The 24,224-nt window shown below is 31.4% G+C and overlaps 1 protein-coding gene and 1 non-coding gene across 3 annotated transcripts in view; one reads left to right on the forward strand and one right to left on the reverse strand.

The window, feature by feature from the left end:
- Positions 1 to 18,352, reverse strand: part of Nox (NADPH oxidase) — a 53,968-nt gene extending 35,616 nt beyond the window's left edge. Inside the window, exons 1-2 of one of the 2 annotated variants that reach the window (XM_085191045.1) lie at positions 18,199 to 18,352; positions 10,667 to 11,093 (exon numbers count right to left, since the gene is read on the reverse strand). In XM_085191045.1, the coding sequence (XP_085047171.1) occupies positions 10,667 to 11,002 (336 nt within the window). In that variant the 5' untranslated portion in view covers positions 11,003 to 11,093; positions 18,199 to 18,352. The remainder of the gene's footprint in view (positions 1 to 10,666; positions 11,094 to 18,198) is intronic. The other variant, XM_085191046.1, reaches the window with a different exon arrangement.
- Positions 2,815 to 2,887, forward strand: TRNAR-ACG (transfer RNA arginine (anticodon ACG)). Its single transcript has one exon. It is a non-coding gene; the product is annotated as a tRNA-Arg (tRNA).
- Positions 18,353 to 24,224: the final 5,872 nt, after the last annotated feature.

Here is a 24,224-nt window from a genome sequence, read left to right on the forward strand (position 1 = left end):
GTTTCATATAAACTTTCGACCCCAAAAACAACCCCTTAGAAGTCGAATATTGCAAATTCCCGTCTTAGCGAGCACCTACGTCCTATAAGTAACTCCTATGCAAAATTTCAGATTCCTAACACATATAGTTTCTGAGATTTCGTGATGAGTGAATGACCTTTCGATTTTATATATATAGATTAGCAAGCAACTTCCATTTTGACTTTAATATTTGTCCATTTGTTTTAGTTTCACGCATGTATCCCGCATATAACACGATAGGATGAGAGATCTAAGAATCTTAAAACATTTTTTATTCCGTGTCGTGTTACTAGAGTGAGAAAATGTAAAAAAAATTGAACCTACTGCCACCGTGTTAAATGTGCCATTGCGGCATTAAAATCTTAATGTCTTATTAAAATCTTATATATTTTATTATTAGCGTAGCTTTTATTTATAGATTTTAATACAATACACTACAGACAACGCCGTCGTAACGAAATAGTCTTATTACAAATACTGAAGAGGAACCGCTATTAGAAGCAATGTTAAACGTTTTCTTTTTCCATGCAAAAGCGTCATCTAATATGGTAATGATTGCTGTAATTTATAACTCTATTTAATTACCGAGTTGTATTATTGTAGGTAGTGGGTTCTGTATCTAAATAAATAATATAATATAAAATTGTAGCGGATCACTGTCTGTACATGGAAGATATATGTATAAGAAAAAATATTATTGGGACTTTTATTAATGCAATGGAACCTAAAACAATGTTTTTTTTTTATTTTTGTCTGTTTGTCTGGATGTTTGCAACCTGCAACTGCATTTGTTCCGATATCAGAAATGGCTTAACTGGTTTAAATGGACTTTTCAATATCTAGATTCTGGAAAGTTTCACTTAACATTCAGTGTTTTTATTTCAATTCGTTTACAAATAAAAAAAATCAATATAAAGAGTTGCATATTGCAGTTACATGTATATCTATGTCATCTTTTTCAGACAAGACAAATTCTTTTAGATTAAATGTTAATAAAATTGAAAGAAGAGAGGCACAGACTGATTGTAAACGCGTCGAATTTCGGTTCGGTCGTATAAGAAGTAATTTGATTCTCACATTAATTTATATATTTTATCTAAATCTTTAAGGAACCCAAGGTCCTGCTTTGCTCCTAACAGTTGAAGGCATTTTAAACGTTTACGCAGAACAGTGAGAATGTAAATAGAAAAAATAGGAACTTTACGGTTTTTCTATCTCCAAGGATCGCTAATCCCTATACCTTTAGAATAGAAACCTAGCAATGTTAATCATCCAACACCAAGCTCATTATGGCTACTTGAGTTTTTTAAATTATCTGTTCTATATAAACACAAAAACAATATAAACGATACAAAAACAATTAAAATATTTACTTAACTCCAAGCTAATTGTTGTTAATTTTTTTAAGTTAAGTTCTAGGGCTAGAAGATTTGTTTAAATTCAGAAATGTTAATGAATATTAAACTGCCTTATTTATAGTTTACGCTGTTTCCGGCATATAGCAGGGTAGGCAGAGAGGACATAGTGCTGAGTTACTCTGTTTGCCAAATTTGAAGACATTTATATCAGGCTTGTTTAACAAAGCAAGGAAATGAAAATAATCCATACCCTCGAGTGGACATTGAACCCACGCGTCCGAAGCTATGACTGCCTTATAATTGGTATAAATATGTGTTAATACTAATTTTAATTTAACAATAATTAATATATCTGAGTACCTCACTATAACATTTAATTAGTAACAGAATTGATCTTACAATTTAATACAATAATATTCTTGAATATGACTACTTTTTATATGAAACAAAAATAAAAATTCTCCGCGCTTATAAGGGAACCTTAATTAACAGACAAACAGACTAACAAACTTTTTCATTCACAATTATACCGTATCGATATTAATATGGGTGTATATGTTCCTTACAAGGTATAATAGTGTGATAGATGAAGGTGTACTGGTTTAGTCTTGCAGGTAGAATCTGGATATCTAAGGGCATGTATCATAAATTATGACTAGTTTCAATATTTCAAAGTTAAATGTAACCCGAACACGGCTACGCCCGCTTTAACTATACGAATATTTATTAAATATACTTATGAAAATATTTTTCGGTTTTCAATAGAGAGATGCATTAAGCAAGCTCAATTTGGGTGACGTTTTCTAACAACAAACTTTGCAAATCGTTACTTAGCAACTGATTAGTTGTTTTAAACATGGCGGAATAAATTGCATGTCAAATTAATAAGTATTTTAATATATTGGTATATATCGAAGATATAACAAATATGAGAAAAAAAGGTATCCTATGTTCATCCCGAGACCCTCAAGTATCTCTATATGAGTATTTTATCACAATTAAATTAGCGGTTTGGCCCTGATTGCGTAAAAGACAGACAGACAGACAGACAGAGTTACTTTCGAATTTATAATATAGGTATGAATATATATTGTATGGTTAGTGTTGTAATGTTTATGCATCTATGGCTGGAATATTTTTTTTCACAATAGAGTGTTAGGACACTTCGTTCACTTCACTTGGTTCGCTTGATACAATGAAATATTTCATTTCTTCACTGTAGTAGCAACACAATGTACAGTGACTGACTATAAACGTTCTGGATTCGATCCCATTGGGGGGACAGGGAATAAAATAAAATTCCTCGCTCAGGCCAAGCGCGACTCTTTAAAAAATATAGCAAAGTAAGACATACTCGTTTATTAAAGGGTTAGTTATAATAGTTGTTAACTCACACCCAACGTCAATATTAGGTACAATTCTATACACGCATCACGGCCCTGTGGCGCAACGGATAACGCGTCTGACTACGGATCAGAAGATTCCAGGTTCGAATCCTGGCAGGGTCGACGTGTGATTCTTTTTTTATTTTTTTTTATTATTGTATAGAAAAAATATAAAGAGCTTTTAAGCTTTTCGTTTTCAAATCTTTGGTTCAACCTTTTTTTTGTAATTGTAATATGCAAAAAAAAAATAAGCTTAAATTTCGAGACATTGTCTCGGTGTCTATCAGGGCAGCAAAATAAAAATATTTCGCATATAACAGAGTAGGTAGAAAGAACCTAGCCCTAACTCTCCGTATCGCACTATCTGCCAAGTTTTCATATCATTGCGTGTTGAATGGCAAAACTCAACGTTTTGCCTTGTTATTAAGCGAGAAAACAAAAAAATCCCCGAAGTGGGAATAGAACCCACAACTATCTTATTTACAGTGTTAGTTAAAATTAACTAATTTTAACTAACCAATATTACTCGCTGTACAAATATTTAGTAGAATCAATCACCAAATCGTGATAGTCATTAAGTCAAAGTTGATTGATGACTTGAACTCTGTCAGCGATTTACTGAGATACTGATAATAATAATATAGCTTTAAATAGCTTTTACTTGATTAAATAGTTAATGAATTTTAATATGTTATGTCGTAATATTTTTAAAATAACAGAAAAACTATATGTCGAAAAGATTTCAGTTGTAAGGTATAATGACACCATGTTCTCGATTGATCTTCCAGAAATGTGTAGATGATACCTTACATAGAATGTAAAAATCATGAGGATTTCCTATGTACAAGGTGATGACAGTATAGGTTTAGCAAGCAGACAGAATCTACTATTAAGACATTTTCCAATTCGAGACACTCGAAACATAATGGCGGAACTTAACGCCGCGCGATCTTACAATCCTTTTCATTATGTCACACACACACAAACAAAATAGCGTGAGACAACTAGTTCTAAAATAATTCGACACCAAGCTACCGTGTAACATGAACTTAATTTGCTCATACATAAATCCTCAAATGTAACATTATACCTACAAATCTGATATAGATCTCACGTTGATTGTTAGAACTCAATACTCAACCAGTCCGAGTATTAATTAACGTTCAAAGCACCGCCACATTATCATAATCTCTACGTATATAATACTAGCTTTTACACGCGGCTTTGCTCGCACGTTCAATAGGGAATAAGTGGATAATAATTTTGTAAACGTCTTAACCCATAGTGTTCCTCAATAAATGGTTTATCTAACAAAAAGAGATCGTCGCTAATTGTCATAATATATATGTGCAAACGGTTATGGGTTCGATTTTCATTGGGGAAATTGATTATTTCTCGAAAATTCCGTAAAACGGAGTGTCTTAGAGTATGTAGAAGCAACTTAGTGTAAGTTGCTTCTACATACTCTGCGATATGCAGGATACAAAGTGACGCTCAAATAGGTTAAAAAAATCAAATAGAAATAATAGTTCCCGAGATTGGCATTCAATCAAACAAACACTTCAACTTAATAATATTAGTATAGAATAATTTAAATATCATTTGGATCTACTTTCTACTTTTTATACACATTTGTTATCGAGACAAGTCATATATTTAATCTTGTTTGATAGGTTGTGTGGTGCGAGGTTTAATTTTTTTTTGTTCGTACATTCATATACATTCATATATTTAAAATTATTTATTAACATATTTTACTTTCTCATATTGTATATTAAGTGGCGAGCATAATGCTGCGGTCTGTCGTGGAGATAATAAAATTAATTGTCCAGAGTGGGAATCGAACCCATAGCAGTAGAGTTTACAGTCAGACTGCGCCGCTGCGTCACGATGACCTCATATTTATTTTATTAATTGAATATGCCAAGTACTACTATGAATTTTGTCATTTTGTTGTTGTTATAATGAATCAGATTTCGATACAATTTATTTCATTCGTAGCTAACTTGAACAACGTAGAGAATGCTTTTCATAGAATAAAAGACCTGGCTAGCAAGCAAAGCTACAGACAAAATGCTAATTTATATAAATACCTTCATTGAATTAATTAAATTACAAAACGTAACACCTCAGTGCCAAAACGGAAGTCCAAGATGTCAAGATTAAAAATGACATTTCGAAGATTATTATCTTAAATGCTCTCTGTATGATGGCATTGCACTCGATATATTAAAAAAGCAGTTTAACGCTGTTACCCGCGTAACAGGGAAGGTAGAGGGAACCTGAGGATACTCTGTTTCCCAGTCTACGCAATTTTACCAAAAAAAATTAAAAATGTATGTTTCCTTTATTTTTAATCTGTGCCAAATTTTAAATAGTGTGATTTCTCTTTTCTATATAACACAAACCGTATATGACAGTTTTTAAATATTCGAATACCCTTTTTTAGTAAATTCAACTTAGTTTGATTTGACGTTTGTTTTTCGAAAATTAATAGAACGATGAGGCCGTCGTAGCGCAGTGGCACAAGCTGGCGATATACGTAACAGTTGTGGGTTCGATTCCCACTCGAAGGAATTAATTATGAAAGATTTTAATTTTCTCACTCTGGTAACGAAACAAAACGCAGCGTTGAGTTTCGCAACTCAACACGCATACCCTCAACAATTCGGCGGTAAGCGGGGTACGGAAGTTTCTTATTGGAGTTACATGTCTTAAAACAAAGTTCCTCTGCCTATCCTGGTGAGTGCGGGATACAGCGTGAAACTACTGATAGCAAAACTATTTGTATATATTATGAATAAAATAAATTAAATAAATTTATTATACATTTAATAATTTAAAAAAAATCATTAAATGTATTTTCATTTCATTTCATTAAATGTATTTTCATTTCATTTCATTAAATGGGGTTTCAATCCACAGTCGTCTGTCTACCCATTAAAAGTGAACCACTGAGATGTCAAACTAAAAGAAACATAATTAAACCGATTAAAGTATCTATTACTAAATAAAAATAAAAAGATACACAATAAAACCGGAAATCTTAATCACTCTGGTCAATTATTTATAATCTTTTCTCACGATCGTTTCTCTTCTTAGTTAATCAACTTTGTAATAAAAGAAAAGTGTCATTGTGTAATTGTTTTTCAATGATTATTTAGTGAGGTCTTCAGCCCTTTCCACCGCAAGCGGAGCGGGCCCATTAATGACTACGGAGCTCGCAAGAGTAAATTATATACTTTTATCTCTCTGCTACCGTGGCGCACGGGAGAATGATTTATTATTTATTAATATTTTCATTTCTTCGCTCGTGCACCAAGGCAAAAGCCCAGCGTTGAGTCCCGCCACTCAACACGCAATGCCTCGAAAAATTAACTAGAAAGTAGGGAACGGAGTGCCTTAACACTAGGTTCCCTCTGCCTACATGTGAGATATAGAGTGAAGCTAACAAAGACTGTATATACATATATATCTAGTGTAGTAGTAATCAAAATGTTTTAAAAACTGGTAATAATCGTTATGTAAATGCATTCGAGTTAACGGTTAGATTAATTTAATTAATTGCGCACCGGATCACCTTCAACGCGAACTTCGATTGTGTGATGCAAAATATATGAAAGATATAATTACGATGAAGAAATCAACGTATTTGACGTGTATCTCTTACTTACTAGCTTTCACACGCGTCTTCGCCCGCGACACATGACACATTCTAGGTAACTCTACCGCAGATATGACCTATAGCTTTCTTCAATAAATGGAATATTTATCAAAAAAAGAAAGACTCAATTCGAACCTGAGATAAGCGTGTTCAATCAAAGATACTATTTAATTTTAGGTAATTTATAAGCTTATAGATGAACCCAGTGTCAAGACTCTCTTGAGACACTGTTTCCCATGAACTGCCCAATTTCCGAGACGTGTTGTGCGCAACTCAACATCGCGCTAACGTAGTTTTACACCGTTCCCCACTCTCTGCCGAATTCTGGGAGCATTGCGTGTTGAGTGGCAGCACTCACCGCGCTTTTGCCTCGACACCAGAGCGAAGAATGTGGGATTGGACCCACAACCAGTCGGTTTTACAGTCACACTTCGCCACGACTGGCCTCAATTAATCATAAAAAAAATATTATACGTGATATGCGGACGAAGCCGCGAGTGAGCCGCTAGTGTTCTATAAAATCAATAAGAAATCACGTAACACTACTAATATAAAACATTGACAGTAATTGAGCAAATGAACAGCTAAGGCAACGTTGCTATTGGTCGGCACTCGCAGTAAACTAACCAATACTACCTCGTCATATACTCGTATCCTACTAGATTGACCTACTTTTGTATACCTAGTACCTACTTGTTAAATACAACTTTTGCTTTGGGCTAGGCCATGTGTCTGAGTGAAGGCTAGTGGACTCTATCTAATGATTAAACTTTTAATATTATGACGCCATCGAGCTGTAGTTGGCAAGTAAATTAAATATACCTTAGTTAGTTCTAATCGAAATCATTGTGGTTTTGATTTACTTTAGTTTGACGCTGTATTTTCTATATATAACAGAGGGAACCTTATCTTAAGACAGTCCGTTCCAAATGCTTCGTTTGTTCATTCGTATAAAAACGATTATGGGTTCGTAAGGCTCTCCTGCCAGCTGCTGCCTCTATTAGGCATTATTGGAGTTACTACGGAAAAGCTAAATAAAATGATTTCATAAACAAAAATACATATTTTTTTAAGAGTACGAAAACCAGACATCAGAGTGACAGTACTAAACTTATTCATTTTTAGTAGATACTCATTGCCTTACTTTACATTAAACAATGTGAGCTAGACGGTTTTTAATAACATACCTGAGATGAAATATCTATCAATATTTATTACAATATTATATCTCAAATGTAAACGTTCCAATCATATCACAAGAACCGCATGGACAAAGATCTATAGATCAGTGATCCATGGATCATTGATCTATAGATTATTGATCGATAGATCTTTAGGGTGTGATCGATACGACGTGCACGCTCATACATAATTCAATCTCATATGGTATTAATTTATTAGAGACAGATAAATTAAAGTTTTTTTAAACATAACTTGACAACTTTGTTATCTTAAGTATATCAATTACAATCAATATTAAAATCTTGATTAAAAAAATGTACTACCACTAATATGTGTATAAAAACACATTATTAAAAAATATATAAATTACGTGAAGCCGCGTGTAAATCGCTAGTAAGAACGTATTTTCTTATTTGTATGACATAGGTATTTAAAGCAAAGCTCACGCGACGCTCGTGACACACCGCCACGACTGCAGTATTATACCCTTATCAAGGCTGATAACACCTGCCATTAATCTTGGGAGGCGGTTCTTGTACAAGGTTCCAATTGAAATTAGATTTATTGATGGAGCTATAAAAAAGTTTATGAGTTCGTCGTTTTAGTTTATGAAATATACACAAATAATAAACTAGAGAGCAGTTGTGACCCAGGGGCACAAGAGTGCGAGTAAACGCGACAAGTTGTAAAAAATATTAAATATTCAAGTTCCTCGAGTGGAAATCGAACCCATACCCGTCGTTTTTACAGACAGCATAATATATGTATAGCTATTTACATGAAAGACGCAAAAGTAATTGACGTGAGTTCTTAATTACCTCTCTTAAACCATGAATAGACTAGCCCCATGATTTATGATGGATTATTCCATAGCGTTTGTGATGAAACTAATGACTGACAGATATGAAAGTGGTTTAATTTCTCTACTATTAATTGCGAGTTCTTTCAAATATATTTATATAAAGATTAATTAATATTTTTCAATTTTTCAAATGGTAGATAAATAACTACTTTTAACGTCATTTAACTTAATTATTGTATAAAAAACAATTACAATAACTTATTGAAAAGGCATATTTTTATTACAACTTATTTTTTTTTAAATTTAGTTGCAGTTCATAAAAACTTATTTTCAAACATTGATCCTCAGGCCTTTTAACTGTATTCCTTATATAGTAAGATAGGCAAAACGAACCTAATGTGTTAAGAAAACTTATGTAGGTATTCAAAAGTTTTCTCTAATTTAATAATCCAATTACAATTAAAATTATATTTTAAATCATAAGCAAAAAACAATATAATATTTACAATCTTATGAATAGTATCTAAACCTATATAAGATAAATAACATCGCTAACTAAAGCCCATAAGATATTTATAGATCTCACGCTGAGGCGTCGCGGGTGGTCCCCACATTCTGTTCGATACACCTTACTATGCTTCTGTTTAGTATTGTACCATAGTTTACTGTTAAGTTTAATTGAAATTATATGGAAATGAAGAAAAACAAGTTAAAAAAAATAATGGATGAATAGGATTTATATAAAAGTAGCTTTTATATGTGGCTCCGCGAGCTCGAATTTAAATAACTTATAGTCGTGGCGCGTGTGACTAGTTAGTAATAGTTTGGGTTTTGTAATAATAGTTGTGGGTTCGATTTCCACTCGAGAAAATGAAATATTTTCATTCGCTCTGACGTCGAGTCAACTCAACACACAATACATCCATAATTCGTCGGACAGTGGGAAGCGGAGTGTCGTAACACTATGCGCCCTCTGCCTACCCTGCTACATGCGGAATACAGAGAAGAAAAGTTATAAAAATAATATTACATGAAAATATATAATTGTTATTCATATAATCAATTCAAGAACTATATATATATATTAAAAAATATATAAATTGTTAAAAAAAATAATAAAATAATAAAAAGGTGTGTCGTGTGCTACAATTTGGTGTAATAAAAATATATATTATCGATATTAAAATACCTTATAAATGAAGTTTCATATAACGCAATTTAATTTTGTGGCCACGACATTTACCTTTCAAATCAAAAGCTTATTTCATATACAATTTTAAATATACATAATATTCTAAAAGTACGTACGAAAGAGACAATCTAAATCTTAGTAATTTTGAATATATTTTTATAGGTCTGGAATCTGATGATCACAGCCTTAATAATGGCACTTTTGGATGAGGTTCATATAATTCATAACTCCGCTAATTACTGACTATTAGTTACAATACAAAGGTAATTAAACCAAATGTTCAGTTAAATATACCTTTTAAAAATATACAACATTGAATACGTCCAGCAATGGGACAAATGTTTATAATTATTTTTTTTTCAACTCTCCCTTGATAGACAAAGCAGGGCGTTGAGTTTCGCCACCGAACTCTATCGCAAAATTGGGCAATGCATGGGGAACGGTGTGTCTTGAAGAAGCGAAGCTGCTATACGACATACCAAAAGGACTTTCGTAAAACCGCTATCTTCATGCCCACATAATCAAAAACGTATATAAAGTGAGCTTTCAAATCTCGAGGTCATATAAGTTTTGATGACGATTTAATAAGCACTTTCGACTTACGTTATTCACAGTTAGATTGTATATATAACATATTTCATTAATTATACTTATTACCTAATTAAATTACGTTTTAAATGTATACGTAAATAGATTTTTTTTAATTCCACACATCTTTTGCAATATATTTGTTAGTCACTTGTCTGAACGACGCTATGTCTTTACAAAACAAAAAAATAACTTTATGTTGTTTTATTTTATTTTTGATTTTATTTATTTAGCCATTAAATTTGAAAAATACAATATTATAAATATTTTTTTAACTTTACGGGACTTTAGAGGGAACCTAGTACTACATAATATACAGCTACATCGTATCGCCGAGTAACAACGGCGGTAGTACGTCAAGTATTCAAAATATCTTCTAAAACGTGTTTGTACTAAACTAAATAAGAGGAATAAAAACTTAGCAACAGAAATTGAAATTACATTACAGAATAAAATTATAAAAGAATAACTTACCTCATCCTGAAAAGCTCGATGTAAGCTTTCCTTACTATATCTCTGATCTCCTTGCTTCAAAATGGCGGAACACTGTTTCAGTAAAGATAATCGTATTTTATCCTTTATGTTTTCTTCCTCCATAAAAGACATTCTATGTCCTTGTCTAGGAATTCCCAATAAATCTTTTTCGTTTGTAACTTGTAAAAAATTATTAAAATCACCATTTTTTTGAAGTTTTTCCTTAGAGTTCGTTTCGCTGTCCGTCACTTCAATGTCAGTTTTCCCGCCATTACAACTGTCTATTTGTATTTTTATATTGTCTGTAGTCACACCGTTTTGTTTTTCGGATGACATTATGTTTTTTATTATTTTTTTGTGGTACTAATTTTTTTTTTACTTTTTTATCATATTTTTATATTATGTAATTATTTACGTTTTTTATTTTCTGAAATTAATTTATTAATAAGCGTTATTTTTTTATTTAATTGTAATTGTATTGTAGATATTTTTCTTTATGTTAAAATCTTAATATAATCTACTAGCGGACCCGGACGCGGCTACGCCTGCTTGAAATATAAGAATATAATTTCTATAGAAATATAATTTCAATCTAGATGAAATGCTAAAAGTGACTATTATATTTATTTTCATAAGGATGAATATCAAAATGACGCGGTAACGAACGCGGTCGCGTAGCGACGACGGTTGTTATTAACATGGCAGAATAAATTGCATGTCAAATTAGAAAGTATTTTAATTTATTAGTATATATGTGTAATATAATATTATATAGCCTATAGCACTTCTGAAGAATGCAGCTTTCATACAAAACAAAAACAAAGTAAATCGATCCAGTAGATCCAGAGATCTTAGCGTTCAAACAAACAAACAAACAAACAAACAAACAAACTCTTCCGCTTTATTATATTAGTATAGATATAGATGACATGTACATTATTATGTACGTTATTAGTAGATTTCCAATGCCTAATTTGAAGTTTAGAAATTGAACCCGCAAAAATATTGTAAATATTTCAACTACACCAAGATGACTAAAAAGCATTTAAAAATCAATATTACTTAACAATTACGGCAATATATATTGACATTAACGAGACAATTATGCGTACTTAATTTACATAAAAAATAAACAATTTAAGTTTAAAATATTTCTGTATGTGATTGTAAATTTAAAAGCCTTAATATAAAAATAATGACGGAGCAATTATTATCTATAATCTATGAATGTATTTGGGACACAGCGTGAAGCTAACATAGCAGTGATGGGGATAGGTAAAGACAACCTAGGAACCTAGTGTCAAAACGGAAACGAACTAAGACAGAGTGGCTTATCACTAGATTCTAATTACCTATCGTTATAACGTGAAACAAATGTTATAAAGATACCAAATCTTCATCTTTTTAAAATTAGACTTTTTATTACTGAAATAATAAAAAATCAATTTTTAAAAAGATATATGGCAAAAATCGATCTTTACGGCAATTTCAAACAAAAAAGAAGAACTTATTCGTATATAAAAACCATACCCGTCTAGTTTCTCTGAACAACTTATAAAGGAAAGGTATTCTGCATATAAATAACTAAAGCCTTACTTAAATGGCCTAAGCAAAAACTAATATATTGTGATGAGGTGTCCTATAGTGTAGGAACGTCAAGTATTTATAAGGTTCCATAGCGTTCCGGATATCGATCGATATATGATGAGTATCATGGGGTTTCAAACATAGGTTCGCTTAGTTATTTTTTTTTGAGGGCAGTCCCCGTCGCAGGTGCACAAGTGTGACTGGGTTCGATAAGCCAGAACCAGTCGCGTTTTTATTTCTTCGAATTGGGATCGCCCCACTCGAGGAAATAAAATATTTATTTAAATTTATATTTTAATTTCTTCGCTCTGATGTCGAAGCAAGGCGCGGCGTTGAGTTCCGCCACTGAACACACATTGACTCCAGAATTCGGTGGAAAATGGGAATGGAGTGTCTTAACACTAGGTTAGGGCCGCGTAACATAACACATCGCCTAATTTTAGAGATTCTTTATAAGACATGTTAAGAGGTGGAATTTAACGCTGCACTTTGTCTTATTACCAGACCGGCAATTTGATAATGATTTGTTACCCTGATTGGGAATCTACTTCACTACCGTCGATTTTACAGTCAAAACAAATATTTAAAAAATGTTTTCACCTAAATTCTTTTTTTTTATACAGGGGAAAGTACATACATATTAAAATGCTTACTTCATAACTATCTTATTAACAGTTAAATTAAAAAGGAAATAATAAATTGGAAATATTATTATGCGATGTCAAATAATTTTAATTACTTTTCTTAATATAATTTTTAACAACCCGCTTTTGAAAAGCACTTAAAGTTTCTGACGTTGTTGTCACGATATTGATAAGACTACAACCGCTATTTCTCGTTTGTGTTAAGACACAATTTTCTCCACTTTCCTTCTAATTTCGAGTCCGAATGAAAATATTTTAAAAATAATAATTCCTTAAAAGAAAACTGAACTTACGTTCATCGCGTGTGCCATCAGACACTGATTCCGATAACTTATATTTCAATTTATACGATGAAACCTAAAGCTGCATTTTGTCTAAATAAGTATAATTATTGATACTTTTTTACGTATTTACTAAGTATTTAAAATCTGTTATTTTTTCACTCTATTTAATTCTGGGTACATCTTTACATAAATTTATTACATTAATTTATTTTTTATATTTATTATTAAACTAGCGACCGCCTTGCGGCTTCGCCCGCTTTTTCTACTGGATTATTCATATAATGTATGTTTGCAAAGCACTTAAGATAATGTGAAAATTAATTAAACCCTAATGCAACCCGCATTTTCGTAGTTTCAATAAGGATTTTCCAATTGTTTTACACAGCAAGGATTTTTTAGTAGGTACCGTAATTTTAAATCTGTGCTACTAATCTTTTCAAGTACTTATCTATATATATAAAAGGACTTGTCCTCACTGACTGAGGTAAGACGCACGCACAGCCGTAACCGCTGTGCGTAGAAACGTGAAATTTGGACAGATGTTTACTTTCGTAATCTGGACATCCACTAAGAAGGGATTTTAAAAAATTTTAACCCTAAAGGGGTGAAATAGGGGTTGTAAGTTTGTATGGAATTTTTTTTAAATCGGCACCGATTTTTATAAAATTTGAAATTCAGACTCTTAAAAGTATTAAATTGAACACATATTTCATGGTTTTCTAGAATTCAATCCCTAAAGGTGCAAATAAGGGGTTGAAAGTTTGTATGGAAAAATCTTCAAATCGCCACCGACTTTTATAAAATTTGAAATTTCGACTCTTAAAAATATTTCATTGAACACATGTTTCATGGTTTATTAGAATTCACCCCTAAATAAGCTAGCGAAGCTGCGTGCGTCCGCTAGTCTATATATATAAAAGGACTTGTCCTCACTGACTGAGGAAAGACGCACGCACAGCCGTAACCGCTGTGCGTAGAAACGTAAAATTTGGACAAAAGTTTACTTTCGTAATCTGGACATCCACTAAGAAGGGATTTTAAAAAATTTTAACCCTAAAGGGGTGAAATAGGGGTTCAAAGTTTGTATGGAAAAAAATTTAAATCGGCACCGATTTTTATAAAATTTGAAATTTAGATTTTTAAAAGTATTTAATTGAACACGTGTTTCATTGTTTTCTAGAATTCTCCCCCTAAGGGTGCAAATAAGGGCTTGAAAGGTTGTATAGGTTTTTTTTAAATCGTCACCAATTTTTATAAAATTTGAAATTCAGACTCTTAAACGTATATAATTAAATACATGTTTCATGGTTTTCTAGAATTCACCCCCTAAGGGTGGAAATAAGGGGTTGAAAGTTTATATGGAAAAATTTTTAAATCGCCACCGATTTTTATAAAATTTGAAATTTAGACTTAAAATATTTCATTGAACACATGTTTCATGGGTTATTAGAATTCACCCTTAAATAGGCAAGTGAAGCTGCGCGCGTCCGCTAGTTAAAATATATTTAAATGTCTATTTTTAGATAAGTTAAATGACTATTTTTAAACGGAAGAAATTATAAACAAAAACCTACCTACTAATAACTAATACAAAAAATATGAAACCAAATATATCGCGCTGAAATAATACATTCAAATGAAATTATCCAATATGTGAAACGCATCTAAATGTTCTTTGCTATAGAGGCAGGCGGGTTTTTTTTTGAGCTTGTGGTTAGCTTAGGTTAGGAGAGTAAGGCATAAGTAAAACTTGAGTCGGCACAGCTGATGAGTCAACGGCGTGATGTGTCAACAATTAAATGCGTTTTTCTCTAAAACTATTCGCAATTTCGAAATATTGTAAAAAGCAAATTTTATCTTCGTTTAACGTAGAAAATTAATAAAGTATTTTAAAGGATAAGGATTAATACCATTATGGAAAAATATCCCTCACAATAAAAAATATATTGAAATTACTATTTTTAGACAGAAATATGATCACTACACGTTATCCTTAAAAGATAAAAATATGCTCTCGCGGACTTTTTTGTAGATCTTATTAAGAGGAACAATACTCCAGTACATTTTTTTCATGTAGTATTTACCATTAAAGCAGCGCATGCGCCAAAGTGTCTCAACGGGTAGGACTTTATACACATTTATCGTATTTATGTTAATTTACATAAGAATGTACAAATAAAAAACTATATATAAACCTTCTACGAAAAATACTCGACCTAATGGTGAAAACTGCATTAAAATCCGTTGGGTGGTTTAGAAGAAGAAGAGTTAGAAACAACAGACAGACACGAAAAGCGACTTTGTTTTATAAGATATAGGATACACCGAATATTTAATAATAATGTCAGTGTGGAGGCCGTCGTTGTGGATCAGCACAGCATCCGTCTGTAAGCTCGACGGTTGAGGATTCGTTTTCCACTCAGGTGAATAAATTGCAAGGGGAGCGAATTGTCCTAACATTAGGTTCCCTATGCCAATTCTGATATATGGAAAATACAGTGTAAAAGCTAAAAAATATATTTTATTGTTATTTTTGCCTTAGCTGGTGTAACACCTGTGCCACTGTGGTTTCTTTACCGTAGTTTGATGTTTCCTGATCACAGATGTTTAGGTCGATTCAGTTTTTGCTATTGACGTTGAGGCCTCGCTATGAATATTGCAAAGCTGAGTGGACACGTTGTTTTTGATAAACTCATAAGGACAGTGGTTATTTTTTAAGCTAGCTAGCAACTTAGTGTCAAGACACTCCGTTCTCGTCGTTCCTAATAAGATATTTCTGTTCCCCGCCGAATTCTGTTGAATGGTAATTTAAGCTTTATAGTGGTAATTTAAGGTATTTTTTAAAAGAGGATAGTTTTTTATGACGAGACTAGTAATAGTGCCCAACTTTGCTTAGGTGGAATATAAAACGTAATATCCCATTCCCATAAGGATTTCGAGAAATCCTCTATTAGAGCTCACCTACATTCACTAATGAACTTACCTACGTACCAAATTTCAATATATGTATAATATATATACCCCAACATATACCGACTCGACTTTCGTTTAATAATAATTGAATATAATCTTATTATTTTGTGAAAATATATTTTGTGAAAATTTCAAACTATGAGACAGCGCATTACTGTTAACACGACGGTTGGTTGTTGTCAATCTCCACTAATTATTATTACACTGATAAGACTAAAGTGCATCATCGAATTCCGCCTTTCAACACGCAGTGTCTCGAATTCAGACGGGAAACGCAAACCAGATTATCGTGACACTAGGTCATCTCTTCCTACTGGTCTATTCAAGAAAAGGTTCATCATCATCATCAAATCAGCCTTTTTCGGGTCCACTGCTAGACATAGGCTCTCGATCCTCCGCCTTCCGCATCCAGTCGAAGCCAGCAACCTTCTTCAGCAAGAAAAGCTGCATCTTTAAAAATTGAATTTGACAAATTTTAAATTGTTTTGTGTGAGATTGTTTTTTTAAATTTGTATATTTATATGTGAACAGATCATTATTAGTCATCATTCACTTGTAAATGGCGGCCATAAAGTTTTATCTATTTATTGAACTGAACAAGGTCATTGTTGTTAATATAGGAGTTTAAATATAGTTTTTTTTTGTTGTTTCTTCTTTTGTTGGAATGTTTTATTATTTTTTAATATTTGAGGCCATCACAAGAGTGCGAATGCAAACGCGAATATTGAAAATATTAAATATTTAATTTCCCCGAGTGGGTATTGAACCCACAACCGTCGCGAATACAGTCGCACACCTGTACCTCTGCGCCACTACGGCCTATAATAATTATATAAACACTTATATCAAATTAAAAAACCAAGTTCACATAATAATGTTTAGTCATAAAAAGTGAGAGTTGAAAATATTTAGAACACATGAGTGTCTCGAAAAAAATAATTTTATAAAATTCGAGAACCGACGACGGATAGCGAGAATCAATTAATACAGGTTTGCGGTAAAGATTTTTGTATATACTTAATTACTTTTTGTACTTAATTTTGACTGTTTTGGTAAAAATTTAAACTGTTATTTCCATAATATAGATAACAAATAATATTGAAGTTTTATATAATGTTGTTATTTTAAAATTATACGTTAATTATTTTTTTTTATGTATCAAAAATCCTGCAAATGGCTTCGCCCGCTTAAGCTTATTGTCATGTATTACAAAATTATACAAAATCTTTATAAATAAATTGTAGCCTATGAGTTATTTACCTAACAAAAAATGACTTACTCGATGTATAACAATATTATTTTCTGCTTTGAAGATCTAATTAAGTAACGAAACTACTTTTAACTGCCATGGACGTAGGATTTGAGTGGTCTGTGCCCACCCCAGAATAGTCTTTTGTCCCCCCTAGAAATTATACTAAGAAAAAAATTTAAAAAGTGCCTATATAATATACAAGAATTGCTTTCTGCTTAAAATTGCTTACTAAGCGATAGAATTAATCAGGGCTTTGTCTAAATGGATTACAGCTACTATCTGTTTTAGGATACCCTCGAATGAACCTATAACTCCCGCCGTGAATCATATGCATATTTACTTCGCCACGATGGCTTTTCCGAGAAGATTATTTTAGCATAAATGTAACAATAAACTTATAATTGGTTTTAGAAAGAAGTTTTTTAGAATTTCAAGTTGCTAATAGTCTAAAAATCGTTTTTTAAAATAGGTATAGATAATTGTTACCAAGTTGATATATTTTTTGAATTAATTCTTATCGTTTATTATGCAAGTTTAAATGTTCGTTTTGTTTTTAACTGTATTCGAATTATTTATTTAATAATTAATTGACTAATTTACAATTAAATAGACTAATTAATAATTCTTATCGTTCTTATGTCAATTTAACATTTGTTTCTGCTTTTATCTTAGTTTTTTTTTAATTGAACTTTTGTATTTGAGTTTTTTTAATTAACTGTTCAATTTACTAGTCAATAGATTATTATTTAAAAAAATTACTTAAGCACGATTTTAGATGCTTTTGAGATTTACCCTCACTGTTTTCACTAAACAAACGTTATTAAGAAATATTCCAATGACACACAAACACACACTTTTACTTTTATATACACATATAGTACTTATAGTAAAATTTCGTCTTCACACGAGCGATCGACACGCGTTTTGGTTTCACACTACTACATGATAGGCAGGTTCCAAGTTATGCCATATATAAATAAGTATATTATCATTTTTCTTATCAAATCTGCGACAAATAAGAGGGTAAGCGGGGAGAACTTAGTGTTAAAACACTATTTGTTATTACTTTTAAAAAACATTTCGTTTTAGATATAGATACTTAATATTATGTGTATAAAATGCTTAAAAACTTTAAAATATTAACAAAATTTCAAGTGCAGAAACTAAACAGCTACCAACTTCGTTCTGTATCACTGTAAAATTAAGACGAAGAGAATAATTATAAATATAAGTAGGTAATTAAATTATTAAGGTTTATTCTGATTAAGAATTGTGTTTCTAGCTATTTAAAATGTTTTGCTTGTTGTTCTTGAATTAACTGTTCAGATTTATTTTAGCTTAACGATTAGAAGAACCCACATGTAGAAAAATCTTAGTGTTAAGACACTCCATTCCCATGAATCCAATTTGACGCTGACGCTGTACCACTATGCCACGAGGATCATAACTTTTCTTATACTCATAAATCGGTGCCAAAAGGAAATGGAAATAACAATTTCAAGTTATATATACGAGTATAATCAAAGTTTTATATAGGTATATTTGTGTGTCAAACTTCATCCTCATCAAAATCTGCCCACATTTTTATAACTGATTGAGTAACAAGATTGCAAATATCTAAATAAATTATATTGCCATATAAACTTTCACATTTACATATTAGAAAGATTTGTATTAGGAGCGCGTTTAAGTCTTTTATAAAGGAAATTATGATTTATAGATATTAACTATTAAAATAAGTAAATAAATCATCTTTACGCTGCATCCCGAATACAAGGTAAGCAGAGGGAACCTAGTGTTAAGATACTCCGTTCCCCATTTTCCGAATTTTTCGAGACATTACGTGTTGAGTGGCGGAAATTAACGCCGGGCTTCATTTGTTTTATTTTATTAAATTATTTTTACTTTATAAATACTAGAAAAATGCGTTTTTTTAACTATATAGCCAGAGCGAATTTTCTAGAAAATGTTATTAATTCATTCCCGCGAATGGGATTAAAGCCATAATCGTCGCGCTAACAAAAGTGTGAAAATGTTTTTACAAAAAAATTAAAGAAAATATTTTTTCAATTGATACAGTTTAAAATTAAGTCAATTTGAAAAAGGAATTGTAAAATAAAGACGTAATTACGTAAACTGGTTTTAAATGATATGCCTATTGTTTTTTCTTATCAAAATTATAATTAAATTATCTAATTTAAATTTGTATTACTATCGGAGTTTTTTTTCGACCGTCTGGTTATATAAGTTCTTATCAATTTCAATGTTAAATATTTCTGTGAGTATAGTGTCAATTGATAAGTAATTTTAAGCAGGTGGTTGTGACTCCATATCATAAGAAACCAGACAAAGTGCGTCGTTGAGTTCAACATCACTCAACAGGTAATTCTCATTGCTCAAGAATTGGGCAGAAAATGAAAAACGAAGTGTCTTTACATTAGGTTCTCTACGTAAAGCTTTTTTTTGTTGTAGCTTTTCGCAGAGATTTCCAAAATTTAATTATAACTCTAATCTTTTTATTACTCTTTACATATTTGAATTATTTAGTATTTTAGCGTCACACGGTATCAAGTGGATAAGACAGTCCGATCCCTACTAAAGCCTAATTTTCAAGTTCAATTGATAAGCGGTATTCAACGCCGCGATCTGTCTTATTACCAAAGCAGCGAACAGAAAATGCCATCGCATTTATGTGTAAAGTGCTTTAAGTGTTATGATATCGAAGGCCCATCCATTTGCCAGTTCACGTTAGTCTCGCTTGCCCACCTGCAGCAATCATAGCAGCAAGTACGTGTAGCCGCAACAGCAACTAGGCCACGATCAAAATATCTTATAAATCATTTTACAATGTGATTATTTAGTAAAATATAGCAATCTGTCAAACTGTCGGTCCTACTTTATGAAATACATATCTATGGCATAGATTGGAAATCTAACATTGTGTAGGTATATTTTAATAAGTGACAATCAAAATTAGTCATGTCAATAATTGAAATTTTGACCCCCGAGTGTAAGTGTAGTAATTCTATTAAACCTTAAAATGATTATTTCAATTATAATCTTCTAGTTAAATTATTAAAAATATTTTTGTAGTTATAATATACATTACATGTACAGTTTTTTGAAAAGGTTCACAACAGCTGTATAATTTTTAATTATAGCAATTAAGTTGTCGCGATGTGATAAACTTTCAATTTATTATATTTATCCTTTTAACGAATGTTTAGTTTTTAGTTCTTTTTTTGTAATACTAATAATAACACGCGGATCCACTCGCTGAGTGGTACTAAAGAGCCGTAGGTTCAATTCCCGTTCAGGATAATATTTGACCATATTTTATATTACGTTAATAATTATAAAAACAGCCTTAATAGAATCATATTCTTATTATTCACAAGCACTCACTTTTTATCACGTCTACATTTTCCTTAGATGCTTAAAGCATCATTAATTTTACCGCAATACACATTTTATTCATCTTTACATACCTGATTCCAGTTTTCAGCTAGATCTGCAATGTCTCGAAAATAGATACGAGCGGGAATTGTAAAACAGAGTGTCTTAACACTATATTTCCTCTGCCTACTCTCCTATGTGGGTACAGCGTGAAGCTATAAATATAGCCTTTAATTGAGTGGTCTGTATTCAAGGCTTCATAATCACTAAAGGCATCGTTTCGTATAAACGATATACCTACTAATAATAGTTCAAAATCAAAGGTTAATTGCATATAAAATAAAATTGTTTATTACTTTAGCTTAATATTTATAGGTACCGTTTCTTTGGGAAGCTAAGCTACTTTTTTTCAGCTTCACTTTGTATCCCGCATATACCTGATAGGGTAGGCAGAGAGATCTTAGCGTAAGGACACTCCGTTCTCCACTTTCCGCTGAATTTTTTGATACACTGCGTGTTAAGTGACGGAATTCAACGGCAGATGCTGTCCTGCGACGGTCTCAAAAATTTGAAAATACTGTCATATATCAATCTCCTTAAAACGTAAAACACAACTCTATTGCATTATGATGAGATCAAGGTCAAATTCTGTATACCCTACGATAAAACATCAATCTAAAAGACTAATAATAGCCAGCGGCTTTCTGCCATTTAACTCATTAATAACTTGCGCAATTATTTACATGCTTAAAAAACACGGATTCAGTAAATAACATTATATTTAACAATTTTTATTCGATGTTTATTGTGGAATGGCCCACCTTCGAGGCCAGCAAATCACCTTTAATTATGTCTCATATTATTAAGTATAATCATTTGGCATCTGCTTATTTTAGAATCAATATTATTATTAATAGTAACAGAAAATGGCCTTGGTATCCCCACTAGTTTCTGGTGGTGGTGGTGTTTCTTTCCAAGTTTTGTCTATAAAAGTAAGATATTCGCTTATTATGTATAGTGGTCATTTCTTTCTTTATGAATCAAATATATTATATGAACCAATATGGTGCCCGACAAAGTATATTACATACTGAGGATATACTTAGCAAAAAGTCCTGCTTGTAGTTGTAGATCAAAATCGGATTTCGAAACTTCGTCGTGTGGCGTCCAGTTCCGCAAATCCCGGTAATCCTGCACCCTTAATTCCGGAGAATTATGAGGATCCTAAAATAGCAAAATTTTTATTGGAAACACTAAATTAAACCTAAAGCTTTGGCGTTTATAGTGAGTCATGCAGCTACTTTAGTACCAAATCCATAGATATTCATTATTAAAAACAATATTTTTTATAATAACATCCAATTAGAAAATCTTTTGAAACTTAACATAATAGGATTTAATCAGCGATGTTAGTACAGAAGTTGAAGCTGTTTTGTTGATTTGTTTAAAAAACGAGTTAAAAATACAATCTTTCAATTTGAAAAAAAGTATAGAGGCGAGTTAAGCTTGCTTTTTTGTTAATTCCACTTCAATTAGACACACCTACATCTATACTAATATTATTTAAAAAAAGAAAGAATAAAAGTTTCTTTGTATGGTTGTATGCATTAACTTTTGAAACTAATGGTTTTTTTTTTCATCTTCAATAACTTATTTAATGAGGAAGGCTATATTTCGTTATGTTTATAATTTCTATATAACTGTACCTGCCGCCAGAGTTGTCATAAAAGTTACTTATACCTATATACACATAATCACAGATGCGAAGCCGTAAGTAAAACCTAGTCCCATTAATATAATAGGATTATTTATATTTGATCCATTCAAACTAAGACAACTGAACAGATTTAGATGAAACTTTACTGTAATATAGTTTAAACGTTGAAATAAAAGATAGACTATATACAATATAAGTAAAAAAAATATATAATTTGTCTTTAATAAAACAATAAGTTTAAACGGGCAAAACCGCGGGTAGATCGCTAGTACTACTCATGTGATGTTAGGTATATCTTAAGAGGCAATATAAAAATTAGTTTTTCCCAACTGGTTGAAATGAAGATCTCACAGAAATTACTAAGCTTCGCACGTCAACGGGACAATGATATATGAGTAACATTAATATTTAATGCTAAAGAAAGACCTTTTTCCCATGAGAAGTTGTTTACAAGAAATATATAGAATAAAATGTTTTAATTTTTTGTATAGAATTCTTCCGTGATGATATTATGTACGTACATAAAGGTTGAAAGAAATATTTTTTTTGTATTACTGCCGGCTAAAAATAAAGATTTGGTAGCACAGTAAGGAAGTGTCTAACTAAAATCATAAGGTGATAATGAAGTCGATTTTTAGTCAGGAATAAAATTATTTAACTAACAGACTGTTTAAGACTAAAAGTGACAAATGGATATTATTTTCTGTATACAACGTTATAAATTAGTTCTTATTTTTGTTATGTGTAGCGGTATTTAGCCACTAGACATAACTAGGAAATATGATAAAAATCTGTTTTAAAAAATTACGATAATTCCCCCTTGTAGGCATCGAACCCACAATCATCGCGTGTCCAGTCGAATAGAAAACAAAATAAAAAAAATAACAATCCAAGCAATTTTTATTACATGTATGCTACATTGTACTAAATTAATCGACTGTCAGATAGATTATAACAATAATAATACATGTGATGTGGTCGCGACCTCTGTCAAAACACTTTAACGCCGAAAAGCGAGAATATCTTTATATAAAAAATTATGTTCATCTATCTATGCATTTAGTAAAAACATAACTGATTACTGTCTGTACATGGAAAATACATGTGTGAGACAATATATTATTGGGGCCTTGGTAAATATATAAGCCAAAACAATTTATTATAAACATTTTGTCTGTTTGTCTTTGCGTTTATTTTAGAAACCGCTTCTTAGTATTGCCAATACTATATGCACTTTGTTATCTATGATTTAATTAAATCCACATTTTAAATATGCCAATAGCGCCATCTGTAGCGCATTTTACTTACTACTAGATGGAGTTGATACTTAGAAATAAACTTAACGGTACTATATTTGCGCCAATAGATGGCACTTCACATAATTTTATTAAAATATTTTAAGCTTTAATTTTTTTGTATTTCTTATCTTCGGAGAAACGTAATCATGTATCATAATTATATCCCTTTCATTATTTTATAAAATTGGAAAAGAAGAAATAAAAAAGTATCTGCAATCCATGAAATTAAAAAAAAACTATGTTATAATCGTACTTTTACACATAGCAAGGTAGTCAGTGGGAACCTGGCAATGTAATGTTAAGACACAGAGTTTCCATTTAAGCATTTCTGTTCCTTTACTTTCCGCATATTTCTGGAGATTTATATCGTAGTATGTACACTTTTCAATTGTACTAAAGAAATAAGC

The sequence above is a fragment of the Heliconius melpomene genome, chromosome 10, assembly GCF_056956725.1.
Source record: "Heliconius melpomene rosina isolate 202511_hmr_F chromosome 10, ASM5695672v1, whole genome shotgun sequence".
In the NCBI taxonomy this organism is placed as follows: Eukaryota; Metazoa; Arthropoda; class Insecta; order Lepidoptera; family Nymphalidae; genus Heliconius; species Heliconius melpomene.